Here is a 21,784-nt window from a genome sequence, read left to right as displayed (position 1 = left end):
ATCTTTGAATAATGTTGCTTAAAATCCATTAAATTAAAATACTCTTTCAAGCACGCAAGCCCGCAACAGGTACAGCAGCGCGTACCCACCGCTGTCTGCTCACGCAGCATTGTCGCGGGCACGCAGCCGTTACGGGAAAATTTGATCCCCAAAAGCAGATGATTAAGTCAGCATTTAAAATAACATTTTTTTTTTCCCTGGAAGTGACCTCTCAGTAGGGGGAACGGATTCCCCTTTCACTGCATAGCTCAGCCAGTGCGCACGCTGTGATGTCTCTCTGTTTCCCCAAAGGAGTAAATTAAAATTCTGGTGCATGTTTATGAAATCTGCCTTTTTTTTTTTTCCCTCTCTCAACTTATAAAGTGAGTGGGGAGGAAGCAAAACTGAAAATGTAAGCAACTCCTTCACAAAAAGACAAGTTAATGCAATAGTTTCACTGCTGCTACCTTCGCCTAAATGTTCGACTGTTTCTAAAAAAAAATTTCCCCGTAGGTTTTAAGTAACTCGAGTTGGCCATAGAGTCTTACCATCACATTTAATTATTGGGCAAGAGGTGAGTTAATGACTGAGCTGTACGATATACTAAACCAACCAAATCCTAAGTTCAAGCCCAAGAGAAGTTACGGTGAGAATGGAGGGAGCGCGCTAGGGAGGGTGCCGAAGGGCTGTTGGGCTGGCTACGCAGCCCTGTTCCGACGCTCAGAGGACCAGTCAGTTTTAAAGTGGCTTTAAAAACGCGTGAGAAGATGACACCATCAGAACACAGACTATTGTACGCAGGTAACGTAACGCCCAGAGGAACAAGGACAGAAGTGCTGAAAGCTGCCCCAAGACAGCACAAAACTACTTCAGCGCAGAGGAAGACGTCAGATGACGGAAAGAGCGAAGGGTGGTCAGAAGGAACAGACGAAGCGCCACCGGAGCCCGCGCCACGCCGGGGCACCGAGTCCGTGCTGTCGAACGCAGAGCAGTTAAAGCTCGCCGCAGCGCTAGGGCCGGGCCGGGGTCTGGCCGTGGAAGCTGCACGCCGCAGGGAGAGGTGGGATGACCCGTCCCCGTGGTGAAGACCCCCCGGTGCTCAGAAGACGGGGGTCACACGCACCCCCCGGAGAAAGCGTCGGTGAGCTATTCTGCTGCACAAGCAATGGGGTGTTGGCAAAGGCTCTGCGCTCCTGCCCATCACCAAAGCGTCTGGGTTATGGAGTACGCGCTTCCACCGCGATGAGATTATGGCGATTCACAGAATGGCAGCGCTTTGTTAAAACAGAAAATTAATCTGATTTGAGAAGGCAAACGAGCGAGCTAGTGCTGCGGCAGAGAAAGCTAGGATGTGGAGCGGAAATCCCACACGGGAGTCAGAAGTGAGACCTTCTGCTCGCGCTCCCCGAGAGCCAGCACGGGGCTGCAGAGGTGGATGACAACTGGTGACACTGTGCCGCTCCGGTCCCCTTCTCCGAGGCTATCAAAGACACAGCCTCCAGCGAAAGCGCAGAGCTGTTCTGCTCCGCACAGCCTTTTCCATCTGCTTCCTGCCAGCTCCTGGACACATCTCATTCTCCAGACAGCGCAGGAACGCTCCTTTGTGCGCTGCATTGAAGATGGCCACAAATCACCTCGCGGGCTGACCCTTCCCCGGCACGTGCCTCGAAGCGCCATCCCCAGCTTTATGGCTTGGAAGAAGGATCCCAACAAAACGTGTGTGCTGAGGAGGTAAACAAATACCCGGTGCTCGAGCCTCTGCAGGACACCCGGCAGTCAGGCTGCTCAGCCCGTTTCCCGACACAAAAGGTGTCCAGGTTGCACAGCCCTCATCACAGAAACGGCCTGAGCAAAGACCCGGGAAGTTTTCTTCTTGTTCTTGGCTTCCACTGAAACACATCATTTTCTTGAAGACGGTGTCCTTTAAGCTAAAATTCTGAAGTTCTTTGAAGTCCTTAACTGCTGAGTCATTTCAGATATCAAAGGAGATCATGGGGATCCCAAAGAGAAGGAGGGAGAGCAGAAAGGGAATTTTTAATGAAGCATCAAAGTAGGTGGAAGCAAACGGAGGAGGAGAACAGATAGGGACAGTGAGCTGGGAAGAAGCTCCACCGCAGTAACACTGCGTGCTGCTGCCGTCGCTCCTCCCTAGGACAGATTTCAAGTGCAGGCTTAGGTGAGATTATTCAAGTTTTCTTCCAATTTTTGTTAAGTCTTAAGCTTATCAATGAAATACCTGCCCAGCTCTAAGCTTTCTGAACTAACATCTTTTAATTAAAATTTGATTTTTAATTAAAATCAGAAATGATAGGAGAAACAGTTTTGAACATGTCCTACTTTCCCGCTTCATTTGCAAGTTACTGTTTTTATAATTACAGCTTCTGAAAGCTACGGTTTGCTACTGCTTGAGAAACACACCAGGCAAATTGTCTGAATTTTGAGCAGAAAGCTGTTGAGTATGCCAGATGACACTTTCCTACAATATCCATCACCCAAGGCTAGTTTACAGTTATTTAACTTCCTCTCTCAAAACTCGACCACTGAGTTTCACCCAACTTTAAAAAGGAAAGTTTTCATCACTCAATTGTCAACTATTCTGTGTTCTACAGACCATCACCAACACCGAAATAACTCCTGCGCAATTACACATTAGCCCTTTCATACTTATCTTCCCAAGGAATTCAGGGACCTATTTCTTTGCAGTGAGTAACAAAAGGAGAAGCAGCGTCTTTGGTAAGAGTGGCTAAAACCAGCCTTTCTCCATGTGAATTTATCCCTACGACTGTGTCACAACCTACATCAGTCCCCTGCTACGCGAGCTGCGCGTTGGTCCTGTGAGCAGCCTGCAAAATTTCATCCATTTGCTGGAAAATATCCACTGCAACACAAGATGAGGCTATCCAAATAATTTCACTTGCTAATTAACTTGGGAAATACATTACAGCCTTGTCTTCAAGAGCGATTTTAACAGACTACAGTGCTTATTGCACCGCCAAGCTTGCTTTCCATTTTAAACCCAAATTATACAACTTGGTGTAACAGCAGTAACACTGACACACGAAAGTGGATTATTTGAAATTAAATATTTGGCTTTTTTGCAACATCTATTTTCAATAAATGCCTTGGCTTTGCCGTGGTATTTATCTGTGCCGGCACACCGTTATCTGATCCCAGTGTATAATGCCATTAATATTATTGCATATTTATATTACGCTACCTTGAGCAAGGTTGGGCTACCAGGGTATTAGAATCTGCCTATACGAAGCAGATACTGTTCTGCAGCTCAAAACAATGACCAGCACTTCTGAATGAAAAGAGAGAAAGTGAACATTAGCACATCAAAGGCCCCTTTCTGAAAGAAGAAAAATTGCACGATGCACACTTTAATCTTTCTGACAATCTATGCATGGATTCAACTGAATTCTATTTTTCACACAAATGTGAAGCTTGATACGAGGACATCTTTACCAACAGCAAAAAGAACACACAAAGATGTGCTAGCGCAGTCTTTGAACTTTTAAAACATGGATTAACATGCAGTAATATTTAACGACTGACAGAACGATGTCCTTCTTATCTCTCATAATATACCCAAACAACATAAGCCGCATTTTACAGTAAACATACAGAAGAACTGTTGTAAATATTTTAATCTTAAATTAAAAAAAAACAATTTAAGAAATTGGCAGGCAATATTAAAATCTTCATGTAAATGTCTGTTATTTAAAATCAGTTACCCAAAGAACAGTCTTAAGTGTAAGTCAATTAATTAGCACTTCTACGTAGCTAAGGGCAGAATGGGACCCGTGCTTATAGGTTTAAAAAAAAAAATATTGCTAAAATATGTATACAACATATATTACACTGATCATGCTCAGTCTGCTGTAGTAAGTGCAGCGATTTCTGCACGTAGATCTTCTCGCACTGCAGAAGACTTGTGTCAGTCAGCCCCGAGAAGCAAACGCTTAGGAGCCACTGCTCGATCCAGACAGCTCTCCGCTCAGCAAAGCGTGCGGAGCAGCACTTCCAGAAAACAAGCGCGATACTACCAAACGCCACCAGAACGCCCCCGCGATCAGCTCTCTCTACCCTCTCCATCAAATCCTTACTTCTTGCGGTGTAACGCCGCAGACGGGATGACTTTGCTTACCCCTCTTCCGCTCCGGCAAAACTTGCTTTTATTCTGTTCCTTTAAAGCAGCAGCTAAAAGCAGAGCACGGGGCATCAGAACTCTTTAGGTGGGTTTCTTCAGCAGATACACGCCTGGAAGCCGGTACGGCAGCTTTGGAGGATTGCTGCAGGATAGTTACTCACGGCCACACAGCCAGATGGACCCGCACCTGCCTGCGGAGGAACGAGCGGGAAAGGGAAAACGATGCTTCTCCTCTCACTCCTTCGTCAGGCTGCTCTGGTTACTGCTAAAATTTCACCAAGATGGTCTGTACATTTTTTCCTGCTGACAACGTGTTAAACCACCGAGTCCAAATGCTTGCGGGGAGCAGGACAGGGACTGCACAGAAACAACATCCCAGAGTTTTCTTCATGTAAACAGAGCTTCATCCTCATAACTATCAGCTTGTAAAGAAATGGCATGATTTTATAAGCAAGCCTTATTAAATGCACATGCTGAATGAATTCGTTCCTAAAAAAAAAAAAGCCTAATTCATTTGGTGATAACTCAATCACAGCAAGTGGAATGACATCTCAGAAGAACTTAAATAAGATCACAGTCTTTGACTCGCAGAACGTCACCAACGGAGGAAGCGGAGGCACCAAGCAAAGCAGAGCCTCACACACCTGATACTTCACACAGACTGGTACGTGCCCAAACAAAACACATGCGCTTCCCAAAATGCTTGAGAAAAACACATTTTTCTTGCAGATGTGTCAGCGACCTGAAAGTTAAACTACTTCAGTTACAGCAAGGAGCAGCGGACTACGTTTAGATCTGCCTAACTGGACTGTAACGTGTGGGGTCAGCACTGAGAGGACGAGTTAGCATATGGAAATATCGGAAAAGGAATTAAAAATAACCGCTGTGGAAATCTCCCTTTTAGGGCAATGGAAACACTCAACATTCATGTCAGAACTGCTCCAAAAGAGGACAGTGGCACGAGGAAAACTCGTGACAAAAGATTAGCACGTCTGAGGACTGTCACGACAGAAGAGCCTGCCTGTGCCCTACCCTGGACACCCACGGTGCTACGGAGCAGCGCGCTGAAGGTGCAACAAAAACCAGGGGCTCTCTGTACTCAGTTCGCAAATATCACCTGAAATTTAGAAGGCAGGCGATATGGTTCGCTTTTCGAAACACGGTGGGTTCAGCCCCACGCCCGAGACTTTTATTTCACGTTGTATTTCGCTTCTCCAGGACACAGCCTCACTCAAAGCACCAGCTAAAACGCATTCTGGGGGAGGGAAGAATGGCCGGACCGGACAGATGGTCTGCCTTTGGATGCTGAAAGGATTTTGAGGGAGTTGAGTAGTATGACTTAATTCTTGTCCTGAATATTTAAGGTAAACACAGATCAATCCAAAGCACGACTACAGTACTCCAATACTGTGCCGTATATAAAAACCAGCAACAGAGCAGGAACGCAAAAACGCCCTGGGAGCGAGCGTCCTTTTTCTCCTTTACTAATCTCTGAAGCTCCAAAGGCGGTCAGGATCGTAATCTGAGATTCACATTCAGCACAACTATTTGGCTATACATTCTTAATATACAGAAATCTTCTAAGACTGTTTTTCTTAAAAATCCTGACACTCTTGAAATATCGCCTCTTCTGTCTGATCAGGGAACAGAAAGTTGCTTTCATTTTTTAAAATGCAACTATTTATTCATTCTGCACAAACCACTGGCTCAGCGTGTTACCGCAAAAGGCGCAGAGGTAAAGCAGCAGAAACACTCAAAGTATTTAGGGATGTCTGTCCCACTGTTTTCTCACCATTCTGGACCATTATTACAATAATCTCTATGATAACTCCAGCAGCATCGGTAGCCTTCACTCCATCCTAAAATCCCATTATACTGACTACTACAAAATAACAACAAAGCTGTCTCAGCCCTGATGCTCTAAACGTAACAAAAAGATGAAATACAAGGGAAGGGAAACGCGTGCCTGCCTGCGTTGTGTTTCTCACGTTCTTCCAGTTAGTGTTGAAAGGAAAGCTGAAACGTTTTGTTTACTGATGATACAAGGGAAGAGTAAAAATTGTTAGGTTGGGCATTAAAAAGAACGCTGAAGTCCACGTGAGCCTTTTACTTGCAAACACCGTTTTTACAGATATCGTAACGGACGCGAAAAAATGAAACTAGAAGTAAAATCTCTCCGCTTTGCTTTCCGAGATCCCAGTGCTTTGTGTGTTGACTTTTGGGATTCCAAAATGCATGTTGCTGTGGTATTGAAAAAAAACGGAAATGCTGGCATGCAAATCCTATTCAACAACTTGAGAATACTGAGGGCTTTTACAAGGCAAAGAACACGTTAAAAGTTCATTAATTAAACAGTGCTTGTGAACAGATGGAATGGCTATCTGGGCTCTAATTACTGTAAGTTGGTACAGAGGTTCGCAGGCCTTAATGAGGTTCAATAAAATGAATGATTACACATCAATCACAATTAGAGAAACCTGTAAGATGAGCTGAATTATCATGGCAACAAGTCATAAAACATGGGAGCACAAAAACCAACAGGCTCTGCAGAAGCCTATAAAGAAAATGTTCCTGAATTAAAATGGTTCTTCTGGATTGGAACGATTCCTCTGTACTGCCAAGCCCATAAAAACGCTCCGTGATTTAACTCTAAGGGTTGCACTGTCCCTCTCCGACACCCCGGAGGATTGACGAGCCATAGGAGAGCGCAGGGCACGGCAGTACCTAAAGGGTTAGCAACAGCCAAGCAAACAAGGCAACGAGCTGAAAAATAACCAGTTACGGAAACGAGGAGAACGGGGACCCTTTGTCGCACATCAAATACGTTGTTGAAAATAGAGACACTGATGTTTCTTTTTATCTTCCCAGTGAAACAGAGATATCAAACATCAGTACAGAGGCTCTTTAAAACCCGTGCGATTAGAAAATGCAGCTATGTGGAAAACTGTGTACTCGAGGTTATTCAGCCTGGTACGTGTGGGTGTAACTGCTATTCCTACAAGTCCAAACCTTTAAATAACAAGGGGTTTTACTTAAGTGAAGGACACAGAAACAATCCCAGCCACTTCCATCTCTTACCAGTGGAGCCACCTGTGGGAAACGGTGTTTTCAGAGCCTCGAACCTCCCAGCTGCAGTCGGTGCTGGCAGCGGGGAGAGGAAGGCGGTAAGATGGAGACGGAAATTAATAGTCAGGGGAGGAGTTCACTTATGATACGTGAGGTCTCTGAACATCAGCTTCGGTGCTCGTTCCCCAAAGTAACGGCTCTACGCTTTTATCATGTTTTCTGTACTGCTACGCTTCTATCACCTTAACAGTATTAGCCTGGCAGACGCAGCCCTTAAAAACTCCCAAAGTCAGCTTTCAATACCAGGAGGCTAATCAGAGTCACAGGCATGGCACAAGTTAAGGTAAGATCTTTCAGGAACCAGAGGAAAGAAAAATGCATGCTAGCTTGAGGTTATTTCCTAAATTTTCATGACTTCATTTTCATGATGCTGCATTTTTGGTATCAAGGCTTTGCAGTAAAGAACAACTGAGCTAACCTCAAGTTTGTTACGGTGGTAACACGAAGATTTCAAAGTGAAATAACTGCTACTTGAACAAGAGTGCTTTGCCCAGCTGAAAGGTGGGCAGAAGAATGCCCGTTTTATTTAAGGGAGCCAACAAACTGTAGACTAGCAAGGTTTTATAAGATCAGCCACACTGTAACCCGGGTGAAGATGAATGAGATGAATAATCCTAAATAGGGACCATAAATCTAGCTGTTCAGCAGGCGGTACAGTTACAGGTCCTCAAAAAAACCTGGCCCATGTCAATTCAGAGAAAGTATTAAAAAACAGCAAATGAACTGAGGTTTTGCGGTGGGTTTTGGTTTTTTAACAGAAAAAGCTGTACATATACTAGATTGTTACTGAGCATTAGATTTAAGAAATCATTAAAAGCCATCTGCTCCTGTTTATACACTAGAACCCTGACAGTTAATCTTACTGTGAAATACACACAAAAGTATGATACTGAGGAAAGAAAAATACAAGTCAAACGCGCCAGCCAATAAACCCACTATGAAAAAGCAGCTTGCTCCTATCCCCCTCTCTTGCTGTCTCCACATTTATGTCCACGCCCGAATAAAAAAGTCCTCGGTAACAGGATGGCTTTCAAAGTTTTTCAAGCGCGCGCGGAGGGAAAGCCTTTCCTCTTTAAAGAATGATGTAAGATTATGGTGCTACCCATTCAAGTAGCTTTTATGTAACAGGCACAAAAATGATGCGCCTCATCCTCTTAGTATCAGATGCACAGAACCGGTCAGGTTGGAGGGATGTCAGGAGGTGGTCTAGTCCCACACCTCCTCAAAGCATGGTCAGCACTGAATTCAGAAGCTCATTTTTACCGAGAGAGAAACAAAGCCATTAGGAAAATTCAAAGCTAAACCTAAAAACATTTTTCCAGTTTAGGAAATGATTTCTTAACTTTTGAATGAAGTGATTGCAGCACGTATGGTTCATCAAAAACATACACTGAAGCCAGGTTTTCTTTAAACGAGAAAAAAAAGAAAAGCTTGAAAAACGATGCAAGCCTATCTCGGCATTACACCCGTGTATTAACGCACGTGCCCGGACTGCTGGCGAGGCACACGGGGAGATGCCCACGTGCATCCAGCTGGTCTTCCGCGCCTCCTCACCACCCGCGGGAGGCGAACGCCCGGCTTCAGGGCCACGGAACCGCCCAGTCTCCGAGGTCGGCACCCCGGACACGGTGCACGGCACCAGAGCCGTTGGGAAGCCGGCAGCAGGACGGCGTGGAGTCCCCAGCCCCGCGAAAGCTCTCAAACCATCCCCTAGCAAAGGCTCTCTGGAGCCAGGACCTCTCCTTGAAAGCATCCCGGCAGGAGCGTTAACCTCGATGAAGCACGGCCCGCAGGGGTTCCCTGTAACAAGTTGCTCCCGGGGCGCCCGAACCGCCGAGCTCGGCCACCTTCATCTTTCACCGCGGGTCCCTTTGTTCCTTTGTTGCGATGGAGGGAGCGGGGAGCTTCCTGCCGCGCCGCCCGCTCCCTTCCGCACCGCTCATACTTCCCTTATGCTTTTTGTCTTCTAACAACAGTAACGAGCCCCGGCTTTTCACTCTCTTCTAACGAGCCTTTTCATGACCTATATAATTCCACATTCAGGCAGAGTACCCGCACGCCACGCAACCAGGATGTGCTTTAGTTTTCTCCGAATTTTGCAGTTTAATTTAATGATTACACTGCAAAAATTAAGACGCATCCTTTTAATCTAAATTACTCGGGGTAATTTAACCTAATTTTATTAAAACGTGGAAAGGATTGCTGTACGGTGCGCACAAAGGAATTAGACTGGAAGGTTAAGAATCAGCATCGGCAATACCAGCAGCTCCCTCTAGTTGGAAAGTGTATTATTTTTTCTCCCCAAAGAGCTGGCATATAGGAAAGATATTACAAGCTTCTTACAACAAGCAGCTTGGCAACTCGTGCTGTTTTTTATATATATATATATATATATATATATATATATACACACACACACACACACACACACACACGATCACAGCAGGTTTACTAGCTGCATCGCCTTGATTCTTTTTTTAAATGAAAAAAATCACTTTTTATTATCTATGCTGACTTCTGACTATTTTTGTAATATGTAACTACCAAAAATTAAAAATTCCCAACATCTGACAATGAATGAACTTTGGAACAAAAAGAAATTACTGTATGTTAGAACAGCAATTTGAAAACTACGTTTTACTGAAATTTAAAATAAGCGTTAGAACTTGCATATGCTTTAAATAAATATAGGGTTTCATATATTGATCCAGAAGCCACCTCCTTACATTTCCAAGGCTTTGAAACTAAAGAAGAGGCTTTTTAGCCTGAGGGGTTAAAAGTGTGGGTGTGGAAGTGGGCTTTTGTTAGAAAAATTAGCAATGCTATGAGTCATTGTGCATTAGCGGCAGAATAGTTTTGCATCTTGTATGAATCCAGACACCATATGCCATGCGAGGGCCTGCTACTTTATGCGGTGCCGCTGCTGACGGGCGGCCACGTGGGCATCCCCAGCGGAAAGGCTGTCTGCGCGCGGCGGCGAGCGCAGGAACCCGGTGATCCGAACACGCTGGACATTGTCGCGAGCAGCAGGAACAGCTGGTAAGCTAGCAGAGCTAGCGGAGCTAGCAGAGCCAGCGCGCCGCAGCGGCGGCGCCGAGCCAGCATGCTAACGAGACAGCAAGCGCGCACAAAGCCGGCCGCAAAGGGGACCGACCCCGGCGCGGCCCAGATTTCCGAGATTTTAGCCCGCTACCCGAAACCGCGCTGCCGCTGCTCTCCCCAGCGCCGCAGCGAGGGCCCGGGGCCGGGCGCCTTGCTCTGCTCAGACACAAATGCCGTCTTCGTTCTCGCCAGCCGTGCAGCAAGCGGGCCAAGACGCAGCCCTTCGTCAGGCGAAACTCACGCCGAAGCCGGCGCGTGTTTTGTCCGCGGGAGGACTGCACAGCCTGAATTCAATTTCAAGTCCGTTCCGATAAAACTCTAGCTCTTTTTTCCCCCACCCATTTGTAACCAATAATCACCCTAGGCAATCCAAAGTGCAAGTGAGCGTTCAGAGCAAGTTTCCAAAAGATACCACGGAGGTTTTAGCTACACAAATCCCTTCAAAGTTAATAGGGGCGGAACAGCAAAATCGTCAAAACTTACTTTGAAAATACAAAGAACACAAACCCCTTTAATTTGTCTGCTGTACAAGTAGGGGAAAAACCCCAACAAAACAAAACCCCCAGAAGTTTGAATGAAGTACGTGGCAGTAATCTGAATATATCAGTTCTGCTTCTGTCAAACCTGAGAGCGCCTCTCGTTAAACACAAGTTAGAGGTTCTTTGTCTAATACAACAGAAAACGTAAAGCACCGAGCGATAGGTGTTTGAACCTCCGTATACCTGATTTGAGGAGAGGGGGAGCTTGAGTTCACACCTTACTATGAAAGGAACGCTTACGACTTGGTCATAAACCTTTTGCACAACTTGAGTTTGACTCAGCTCTAGGAAACAAGTTTACAGCGGCACTTAAATAAAAACCCCGGTTTCCTGCAAAATTATTCGTGAACAAATAAAATATTACTGATGAAGAAATGGAATAGAGAAACCAAGTGTTTCATTCAAAGCAGCAGCTTCTCCACGGCAGAGGAGAGTTAGGATTCAAATTCCCAGCTCCCAGTCCTGATCTGCTGCTTATACTGTATGTACTATTTCCAACCAGATCATGACTTTCCAGTCTCTGGTAGGGGCTAAAGAGGTATGGCTGGCTGGTTTAGGAACCTTGCTTTCCATTAGTGCACACGTACATCATTTAACGAATCCAAAGGTCAGTTTGGGCGGGGTTTTTCCCCCCTATTTCTGACGATATATCACACAGTGAATTCACATTTCATTTAAAAAAACCATGGCATTCATGATGTCACTTAACCACAGGTTCATTTTTGGAACTACCCATTAAATCACTTGGCAAACAGAAGCCTTTAAAACTGCTGGGGTTTATTTCCTCTTACTGAAGAGTACAGTTGCTGCACAGAGATCATCATCCGGAGGGGCAGCAGTCAGTGCCGTTTTAAATTCTGCTACAGAATTAGCGTGGGACTTGCTCAACAGCCCCCAGCGATCTTTACAGCTTCCAGCCGTGGAGAAGAACAACGATGCCCCACGTTAGAGCAGAAAAATAAGTTGTATTGTTATCATGCAAGCTTCACTGCTGCCTCCCTTGCCTTCTGTCGAACGGTGAAGCTCACCAGCGGTTCACAGTAGCGCACAGACAAGACGGGTGTGCAACAAGGGACAGGTATGTACAGATGCACGCCCAAAAATACAGAAATTTAAACCCACTGTGTCCGCGCACCATTCAGCAGCATGGGAAGTTCAAATCCGCAGAAGCACTACACGCTCTATATATTCACAAGCGGGATGCAGTAGATTTCTCTGCAAGTCTATGAAGAGCACTATGAATAAGAGCTGAAGAGCCGCCTCCACAATCCCGTGTAATGCCACCTAAAAGCTTTGCCTCGCATGACTTATTACAGGCTGGAGCAGATTAGAGGCATCGATCGCTGCCTGGAGAAGGTTCTCGCTGCGAGGAGGGAAGGCGGCCGCAGAGACAGACAGCCTGGCCATCGATCCGCTCCAGCGGGGAGCTGCGCCGCAGAATGAAGGTCAGCGCTGCTTTACACCACCGCGTTCATCAGCATCCCTCAGAGACTGCTGCGACGGGACCGAATACTTCTGTCCGAAACCAAAACCCTCGCGCCAGGGCTGGTCACAGCAACCGCCAGAAAAGCGAAGGACAAGTTAAACCTGCTGCTCTCCGCAGACAAAGCGGCAGAGCACTGAGTACAGACAGGCACTCCTGCGAGCCAGAACCGATCACTTCGGCAGAAAACTGTCAGATGCCATGTCATATAAATTGTCACAGCTCCTGTGACACATGCGTTCGAATTTCATAGTAATTTCTAACAGCATCTCCATAGCTTGAGGGCATAACTTCTTTGGATGAAATAAAGGGAACAAATTGCAAACCCTTCTCTAAAGAGAGTATCAGGCTTTCTATTTTATTTTCACAGTACGATCAAATGCTCCTTTATAACCAAAGCAGAGCTCTAAACGCCAGCTCAACAAAGCACATTTTGAAAGGTATGCAAAGTGTGTTTTCAGGCATCTGACATTGCGCGCACCTACAAAATATATTCATTCGGCCACTCACACAATTAAGTCCATCAGAGCAAATATCTTTCTTTTTTAATCCCTGCTAAAGCAGGTAAGCAGATCAGTCGCTCTACATTAAGTTCATCGGAAATTGGCTTAAACCAACAAAAGGAATTCATTCAGAATTCAAAGTTGATGTTCTCTGCTTAACCTTTGTGATTCCAGACATGGCATGCTAATATAATAGTAGGTACTAATAATACGTAGATACTAATAATAGTAGATGATAATAGTAGATACTAATAATACAGTAGATTAATTATAGTGTTAATATCTGGATGCACTATAATGAATTAAAGTTATAGGTATCTTTGTTGTTGTTGTTGTTACGTGTCTAGATGGTCTTTTGATTTTACCCTAACTACTCGCTTGGTATAGTTAAGTAGGCATACCATATTCATTACAGCGGATAAAACTTTAATAGGAGTTATTCGTGTATCAAATTACTTCTCCAAAGTAAGGGCTATGTTTTCTTCTGGCCCACAACGGATTGCAGATCGTAAGCAGGGAAATGGTGACATCCAGTGCTCAGATATTATGTAAAGCGTAGGAATCCTCACCGTGCTCTTTTTCGTTTGTTCTAACGCCCAGGTGTGGTATGTTGCAGCAAAGTACAATGAACATCCACAATAAACTTAAGAAGAATTTAAAACTCTTTCACCTTCAGGTTTTCTCCTGGAACGAACAACAAATAACATAAACGACTTTGGAAACAATACCACGACCTGCAGCGGTGGTTAATTTTTTTCTTCTTACCAGACAGAATGTTTAAGTCAGCCCTTACATAATTCTGTTTATGTTAATGGCAAAGGCAGAGGCAGCACAGCGTTTATCAGAGATTCGTTAGGGTTACATCTCCAAGGACACGCGCACAGCCACCCGAAATGGACAGTTTGACGGCAAAACCAGTGGCTGACAGACATCAGCCCAATTACGACTGCCAAAGCACCAAATTACGACCGTGCTGCTTTCAGCCCTGCTCTCAACTCCTGTGGCATCCTGCTTGTGGACTCACATTACTCTTAAATACCGACAATGAGCAACCTCTGCTTTAACTGGGCTTAGTTAAGAGGAAGTTAAGTTTTGATACATAATTATTTGTCTGTGAGATCAGTTGTTCCTTCTTTTCCCCAGCACATAAAAAGGTGGCTTTAATGCTCTCAAAAACTTGCATAAGTATATACATTTTTATACAACAATTTTAGTAAATTTAAATATTATTATTCCTCATTCTTGGATAATTTAAGCCACCTTATTGTTTATGATTTCCATAAAATACACAGGTATATTTAAAATAAAAATTATTCCCTGAAAAAGCAGACTGGTGAGGCTGCTGAAACACATTAGCTCGCACTCAACAGTTAGTTAAGTAGGTAAGGATGTGTAGTAAGGATGGTGAGAGCACCAATTAGTACGGTCTGCAGCCGCTGTCTCAATGCTTCACTGCACCAAGAGTGAACGCACTCCGGGAAAAAAGGGTTATTTTGAACATATACTAGCGTATAATCACCCACAACCATGTAAGCATCGCAGCAGCTACAGAGACAAGTGAGCTTCAACCATTCCACGAGCTATGTGGTAACCACCCTGGGTTTGCTCCTGTGTAATGCCATCGCCTGCCATTTGATGTATTCAAAGAACTTGTAGCCAGAATGGCTTTGAACTAAAGTTGAAATATTGTTTATTATTTTTTAATGAATAGTTCTCTCACCCTAATGAGTTCCTTAAAACAGAAACAGTTACATAAACATAGAAATAGATTTTTTTTTTTTTAAAAATCCGATGTGGTCTGCCATAGTTACCTTCCTCATTTTCAAAGAGATTTCCAACAGAAAAACGTATTTGGGTACAACAGCGGAATTTGTGTCATCATGACCAAGCGATTACAGCGCACAGCGAGATTCTCCCGCGGCTCTGCGGTCCTGGTCCCCATGGAAACCGGACTCCGACATTGTCCTCCACTCGCTGGAGCACCGAGACTTGGGAGCCTTTTGTGCCTGATGAGATTTCTTCCCCAACCTTCCAGCAACAGACCCTATGCTTCCTCCTGACTCTTTCCTAATTGAGATGCAAATTAATCTCTGTGGCTGATTACACTTCCCTGAAAGCCCCTGACAAGTGCAGCTGTAACCGGAGTTTGCGGACTTTCCAACAAGTGACTTCAGCTGTCACTACCGGCAAGACGCAGCCGCAGCTCCGCGGCACGCGACCCGGCGCAGGCACGGCTTCCCGCAGCCGCCACGACCCCCTCGCGGGGCAGGAGCCGGGCCAAGGGCTCTGCTCCGGCGGGAGCGGGGTGCCAGCGGGTGCTTCACGCCCTGCTCCAACACCAGTGCAGCACGACGCAGGGCCCTGCGGCCACCGCACCGTTACACCAGGCCAGGCGTCCCACCAGCTTCTGACCACATTTGAACCGGGAACACTTTTAGCCACTAACCCCTACGATGGATGCCGACTTTTAACACGATCCGTGTGACAAACGAGTGGCAGATCGCTCCTCACTCCGCCTTACACGAGCTTTCCTGCACGCACTCGAACGGCAAGGTCACGTCTAACATGTTCTTCCCTTACTTCTCCAGGATTGTTGCTTTTTTTTTCTCCCTTCTACTGACATTTTGAGTTATTTCACCTTTGCGTTGGTTTCACCTCCAGCCTGACGAAGCTACTAAACTCTTTCATTTAGTGTTTAAATTGCTGGGTCTGCTTCCCTCCTGCTCTCCTCGTAGCAGCCAGCACAGGGAATCCCAGAGCGCGTGCACCCTCTGGGAGCTACACAGCAGCGCTGCTGCATCGACAGGTTCAAACGCCACCTTTACACACCCATACATCTACCTTCCTATTTCTGGCTCATGAAGAATTTCAGTATATCTAAAAGCGTTTCATTACCTACAGTAAAAGTTATGGATAGCTTTCTCTCCCGCTCCAGTGTCATCCCGATGGGATCTTCCCACCACATTATCTTTGTCCAGTTTCAGAAGTTTCGCAATCCACTTTCATTTATCAAGCAGGCAAGTGGCAGTTATTCACTACAGATATCGTTGGTGCAAAACCAGGCACAAAAAAGGAAGAAAAGAACCCGGGGACAGATGCTGTTTCAGCTAGACCTCAAACATATGCTGAGAAGCAGCATGTGCTATCATATTTGCGCTGCTCGCGTTTCCCCGGGGACAGGGAGGGACTCAGACCCCGTCGGAAGGCAGGAGCGCAGCAGGCTGCTGAGCCGCTCGCTCGCAGAATGCTGAAAGGCAGAAGACGAGCGGGATCTGAACCAGGGCACTCCGACCCGGAGTGAGGCGCTGGGACAGCGGCAAGAGACAACAGGATCAATTCGTTCTTGTAACCGCTGTTATTTACGTTAATTTTGCTACACTGCTGTTTCGTGATCATACATCCACTACAGAAGTGGAAGGATGAAGCTAAGTTCTGCATAGAAGGATTATAGTAATTAGCTAGATTTCTCCCGTCAAAAAGTGGAAGACTTGGCCAGTTTCGCATCAGCTGCAAGGTACGTGGTTTTGCAGCCAATGCGTTGCATTCAACCGCTTATGCAACAACCACCAACTGTCTTTGTTTTCAAATGAGTACACAATGAAGTGAACAAAATACAAATTTATTTAACCACAATGCTACTTTTCTGATGACTTTTGCAAAGTATACTGGATAAAACTTAACCTTTAAAAAGACAACCCCGTATTTGGAGAATATGTTGTGTTTTAAAAATGTGTATCTCTAACTATCCAACATTCTTTCAAAGATGAAAACATTTCATTTCCAAACTCTTTCTCAAAGTCATATGGTTAGAAAAATACTCAAATCAAAAGCTCCCCAAAGAAAACAAAGTGCAGTGAGTGTTGGTCCTGAGATAAGTGATAAGATTATCAAAACAAGCTATAAAATGTTTCTAGCGTAATTATGGCATTATGAGAAAGTCCTAGAATAAGTGAGAACCAGTAGTAACGCTGTTAGTCCGTATATCACAGGAATAAAAGCCTATGCTAGAGAATCGGTAACAGAGAAGCATACCAGTAACTGTTAGAAAAGATGTTCTGAAAATGCCCGAATGCAGCAGATGTGGCTGGAATAAAACCGAAATTCAGGAATGGAAACATCCGTATGTGAGGCCAAATCCCATCTGCTTTATTAATGTGATGAGACAAGTAAAGTCAATTGGACTACTACTTTGCATAAGATAAGAATACAACCAAGCTCTGTGTATTACCCTAATACACGCTGCAGAAAACTGCGTGAAAGAGAACTGAGTATTATCGCTACTTACAGTTCAAAGCGTCAGCGTCAAGTCCAAGCTCACCACCAGCGCGACTGAAGCTGCTGGTGAGAACACCTGTGACGTTACGATCTTGTTTTTAAAACACTGGATGGCAACTGGGTGCGAACGACCGTAAACATTGAGCTTGACCTGAGGAAAGCTTTGACCTCTTCCAATAAAATCAAATGGAGCTTACCTCTCCGCAGAAGAACGCTCAGAAGTAAGAACCCTACCTAGGGGGGCCCTGCCCCAGCAGAAGGAAAGGATACAAGCTCTGGTAGAGCGGGATGAGCGACTTGACGGCTCTGCTGGCATTGATGCACGTGGCACATATGAGGCTTGGCAGCAGCTTCGCAGTCACGATTGCTCCGTCGAAGAGAGGACCGAAAAATGGCACCTGTGGACCCCAAAATAAAAACAATGCATGTAAAGCCGAGCCAACGGAAGCCGAAAGGTTAGTGTAGAGCAAGGGAGCAACTTCCGAAATCACACGCAGAAACAGCACGCCCGACTCCCAGGGGATTTTCAGGGCAAGGCATCTGCTGCTCGAGGTGCCAGGGAGGCAAGAGGAGGCCGGTTTCACACCACCCTGCTCCAGCGAGGGAGGTTACTCGGTTATGTTACAAGCGCTCGCCTGCTCCAGGTCTCCTCTCAGAGACAAAGAGACGCCTCCGAGCACGGCAGCAGCAGGCAGAAACAGGCCACCTCCGCGGGCGGTAGCCGCCGGGCCGCAGCCAGCCAGGTCAGCAGGCTCGGCGAGGTGGTACCCTCGCTGGCACAACACGCTGCACCTCGCATCACGTTACTGACGGCTGGAGCAACAAGCACCAGCCCACTGCAGAAGACCATTATTTTGCCATAAAACGGTATGACCACATTGCTTGCCACACCAAAGCTCCAGTGCGATATTAATTCCCCATTTTTTATTTTAAGTTTTTAAATCTTCCATAACTGCCATCAGTATACTTTACATGTACATGCACATTTCACAGACTATTCCACTGGGTAACCATGAGCTTGTTATGCATATGAACAAAATTTGTCTACGAATTTGAAATCGATATCCCTTTCTGAGTAGCTATTAAGAGCAGTTTTCCATCTTGCATCCCAACAGGAGACCCTGGTTCACCGGCTGTATCGGACATCAGCAGGAATTTTTGCAAAGAAGTATTTGTGTTAGATAATCCTCTAAGAACTCCTTCCATGGACTTCACTGAAGGAAAAAAAAAAAAAAAAAAAAAGGAGCTGATCCGAGATACCGAGGTCTGCGGAAAGCAGAGGAGACAGCACAAAGCTACCACCTCTCAGAGGCAGCCCCGTAAACACGCCGGGACAGGCACGCGCAGGTCTGGCCCAGCACAGCACGTCACGGTGCAAAATGCCGTTCCAGCGGAGACCACCAAATAACGTCACTGGGTGACATACGGCTCTTCAGATGAAGGCTATACCAGGTAAGAGAGACACTTTATAAAAGTGAAAAACACCCAGAATTGCATACGCATAACTGACTTTGCCATGTCAAACCCAGAAAATGTGAATGTTTAAATATATAATAAATTTTAGTATTTACAAGTAGTCCAACTCACTTCCCTTTCACAAACTCAAAATGAAAAAAAACCCAAAACCCTAAACAGAAGCTAGCAGCAATTATCAATATTTAAGCTATGGATTTTTTCCATCTGTACAGAGGCTTATCACATAAATAAATACCCTCTATTATTCTTCTGCAACTGCTTGTGGGTGACTGTGACAGTCATTCAATAAATGGACAAAGGGAATAATATAAATCCCCTGCATCTAGGGAATTCCTCTAATTAGAAGTGGCAATGAATTACAGAAGAAATTTGGTTTTAATATAACATCTGCAAATGACAGCTGTCTTTTCACACAGTTATTTTGTCATTCCTTTACTTAAATAATTACTCACCCCCCAAAAAATAGATTAGTGTAAAATGTTTCCATAGTGGGTTTTTTCCCTTTTTTTCCCTTTTTTTTTTTTTTTTTAATGCTAGCATTACTGTCTAGGCAGTTGGAAAGAAAGGTGACAGGAAGAAAATCTATGCCACCAAAGTCATAATGTTCTAGAGCATCACGTTTTTCCTCTATAAACAGTAACATTTCTCACTGAAGTTTTTAAACACATAGTCTGTTTACAAGTATTGACAAAAGGAGAGAAAAAAATTTAAAACTACATTTTTATGTAAGTACAAATAAGGAGGTTAAGTACCTACTAGTATTAAAATCATACCAACATACACATACCAGATATTTGAAGCCAGATGAGCACTCGCATATGCTACTGTACAGGGAAATTGGCTGCCAGGCGTTCTGACAAGCAATGTTTGCTTACAGGACTTGGTTTCGCTGTTTTAAAACCACCTGGAGTCGAGGGAGTGTGGTGTATATATGTACACACACATATATACATATACTCACAGTTAAAAACAAAACAAAAAAAAAATCTTTCAGAGGGCACTCTCCAGCAAATTTATCAAATCTCTCCAATCTGACATTTTAAACCAAAAAGTTTAATAACTGTTTTCTCTGAAAGTTTAACAGTCAAACTCCAATAAATCATACTTTACTGTAAAACTCCTTTTAAACAGAAGAGTAGGCTAATTCAAGGTGAGCCCTGAAATCTGAGAGCGTTCCTTAGCACCCCTCAACTCTCTCCCTGCAGCGTAGCGGTAAGAGCGCAGCGGGTGCTCTCTGGAGTGACTTTCATGAAACTGGGCAGCACGCTTTTTCAAGCACGTTTCAAATCATCAAACAGATTATTTGAAGAACAGCGTCCCAGGCACGTGGTTTGTCAAAAACTACTCATTTTTCACGACCCAAAGCTGGCACAGGCTGGCAGATGGAAGAAGGAAACAACGCAAAGGCTGGAAGTGGCTCTGCACGGGAGCGACGCATTTTACATTACCAAAGAAAAGCGAGCACAGCCCACATGGGAGCAGAGGCAAGAGCAGTATTTCCCCAGCGGGCTCACAGCTTTTGGGCGCGCGGGGCTCACCCTCTGGGGACGCGCGCAGGCGTCACTGCCCTGCCGCAGAGCCAGCGGGCATCGCTGCTCCCCGGCAGGCTCGGGCTCCGCAGAGCCCACGGCGATACGAGGAGCGCACGACCGGACCATACGCCTGCCTGGACACAAAGCTCAGAATTATTAATTCCCGAGCAGATCTACCGGCCACGCCGAGGGTCATTGAAGTCAATGGGACTCGCATATCGTCAGCTTCCATCTGTACAGGGGGCTCTGCCTTAACGAGGGGGGGGTGCACACCAACTGAATGCAGAGGGACACGCTCCCTGCTCAGTACTTTGCTGTAAGTTGGTATTAAATACCCATTTGAGTGGGTAAGGAAAAGTGTGTTTTGAATGGTTACAAAAAAATACATTATGCTTTGACAGGAATCAATTTAAAAAAAAAAAAAGAGTAAAGGGAAATATCCCCTTCCTTGAGTACTCCAAATGTCAATGCAAGTTATCCATGAAACAAAAATTAATATTCAGCCCATTGCAAACACCTGCTTCATTACAATTTCCGAGAAAAAAATCATTATTTCTGTTGCACGCAGTAAAAGTAGGCAAGGTCAAATAAACCTTTTGAGCACAAAGACTTCCCCTCTATAGCAAGCAGCACTAGTTAAAAGAGTGGGGAATGGGTAAATTATTGTACCAAATGGCTGAGAATTAATCTCTGATGACTAGCTGCAATCTAACGAGGCATCTGTGTCCCAGGGAACCCGCAGTATGTCCCTGGCGGTATGTGCAGTGTGTAGAGTCTGCCTGGCATTCTTTGTCCTCTTTTGCAGGCAGCTTTTCGTCTCATTGTTCAGAATATCCTCATGCATCTGTGACGCGTGGAATGCATTCACACTAACAGACTTACTATTGTCTTCTCTCAGAAGCTTTGTCGAGCAAAGACTGCATCACGGTTCCTGATAATTATATTGCTTAATTAATCAAGACAAAAAAAATTTGCAAATCATTGCCCGGTTGCCAAGCAGGGAGATAAAAAATGAAAACAATACAAGCTGAAGCAATATAACAAAAGTAACAGCTATCTGATCAGAAATTCTTATATAATGAAGCTATTAATGCTAAATCGGTTAATGTTAACATTGCTCCAGGTGTCTCTACTTGGATGCAAACAAAAAGGCTAACATTATGTATATAAAAGGCCAAATGTTGCCATGGATTCTGTAACCTGATAGAGAGGACAGCCTTTTCATTTGATTAGGGAATGCAATTTAAATACCAGGGACTGAAGCCAAACAACAGACATTTCTCTCTGCAAGCCTCTTTCATTCACCCTGGGGTCAGTAGCTGGTGAACAAAAGGTCAGCCACACTTGCCCTGGAAATGTCTGGATTAATTTTATTACATTGTAATGGTTTGTACTTTAAATGTAGGGATAACACTAAATTTCCAGTTAGCTATTATTCTTTCTGCCCGTTGGGTATTTTTGACTAATATGTAAGATGACATAGCTTTTCTCCATTGGCTCACAGAATTTTCAGGCATGTTCATAACGCTAAATTCTGATTTTGCTGATGGAACACCGATAGCTAAAATTCCCAAGAAGTAAATTATACAGACCTCAAAATCAAGTGCAGGAAAAAA

General features: G+C 44.8%; 1 protein-coding gene across 11 annotated transcripts in view; it reads right to left on the bottom strand.

Annotated features, from left to right (window-relative positions):
- RALGAPA2 (Ral GTPase activating protein catalytic subunit alpha 2) overlaps window positions 1-21,784 on the bottom strand; it is a 127,231-nt gene that overhangs the window by 28,954 nt on the left and 76,493 nt on the right. For 10 of the 11 annotated variants that reach the window (XR_008576521.1, XM_054821601.1, XM_054821600.1 and 7 more), the window contains one exon: window positions 17,431-17,558. Coding sequence is in view for 10 of the 11 variants with exons in the window: in XM_054821601.1 (XP_054677576.1) it covers window positions 17,431-17,558 (128 nt within the window). In the remaining variant the exon portion in view is untranslated. Of the gene's footprint in view, window positions 1-17,394; window positions 17,559-21,784 lie in introns of all 11 variants that reach the window. The other variant, XM_054821607.1, reaches the window with a different exon arrangement.

The sequence above is a fragment of the Grus americana genome, chromosome 3 (genome assembly GCF_028858705.1).
Source record: "Grus americana isolate bGruAme1 chromosome 3, bGruAme1.mat, whole genome shotgun sequence".
In the NCBI taxonomy this organism is placed as follows: Eukaryota; Metazoa; Chordata; class Aves; order Gruiformes; family Gruidae; genus Grus; species Grus americana.
Note: the sequence above shows the minus strand (reverse complement) of the source record. Positions and strands in the feature narration are given on the sequence as shown.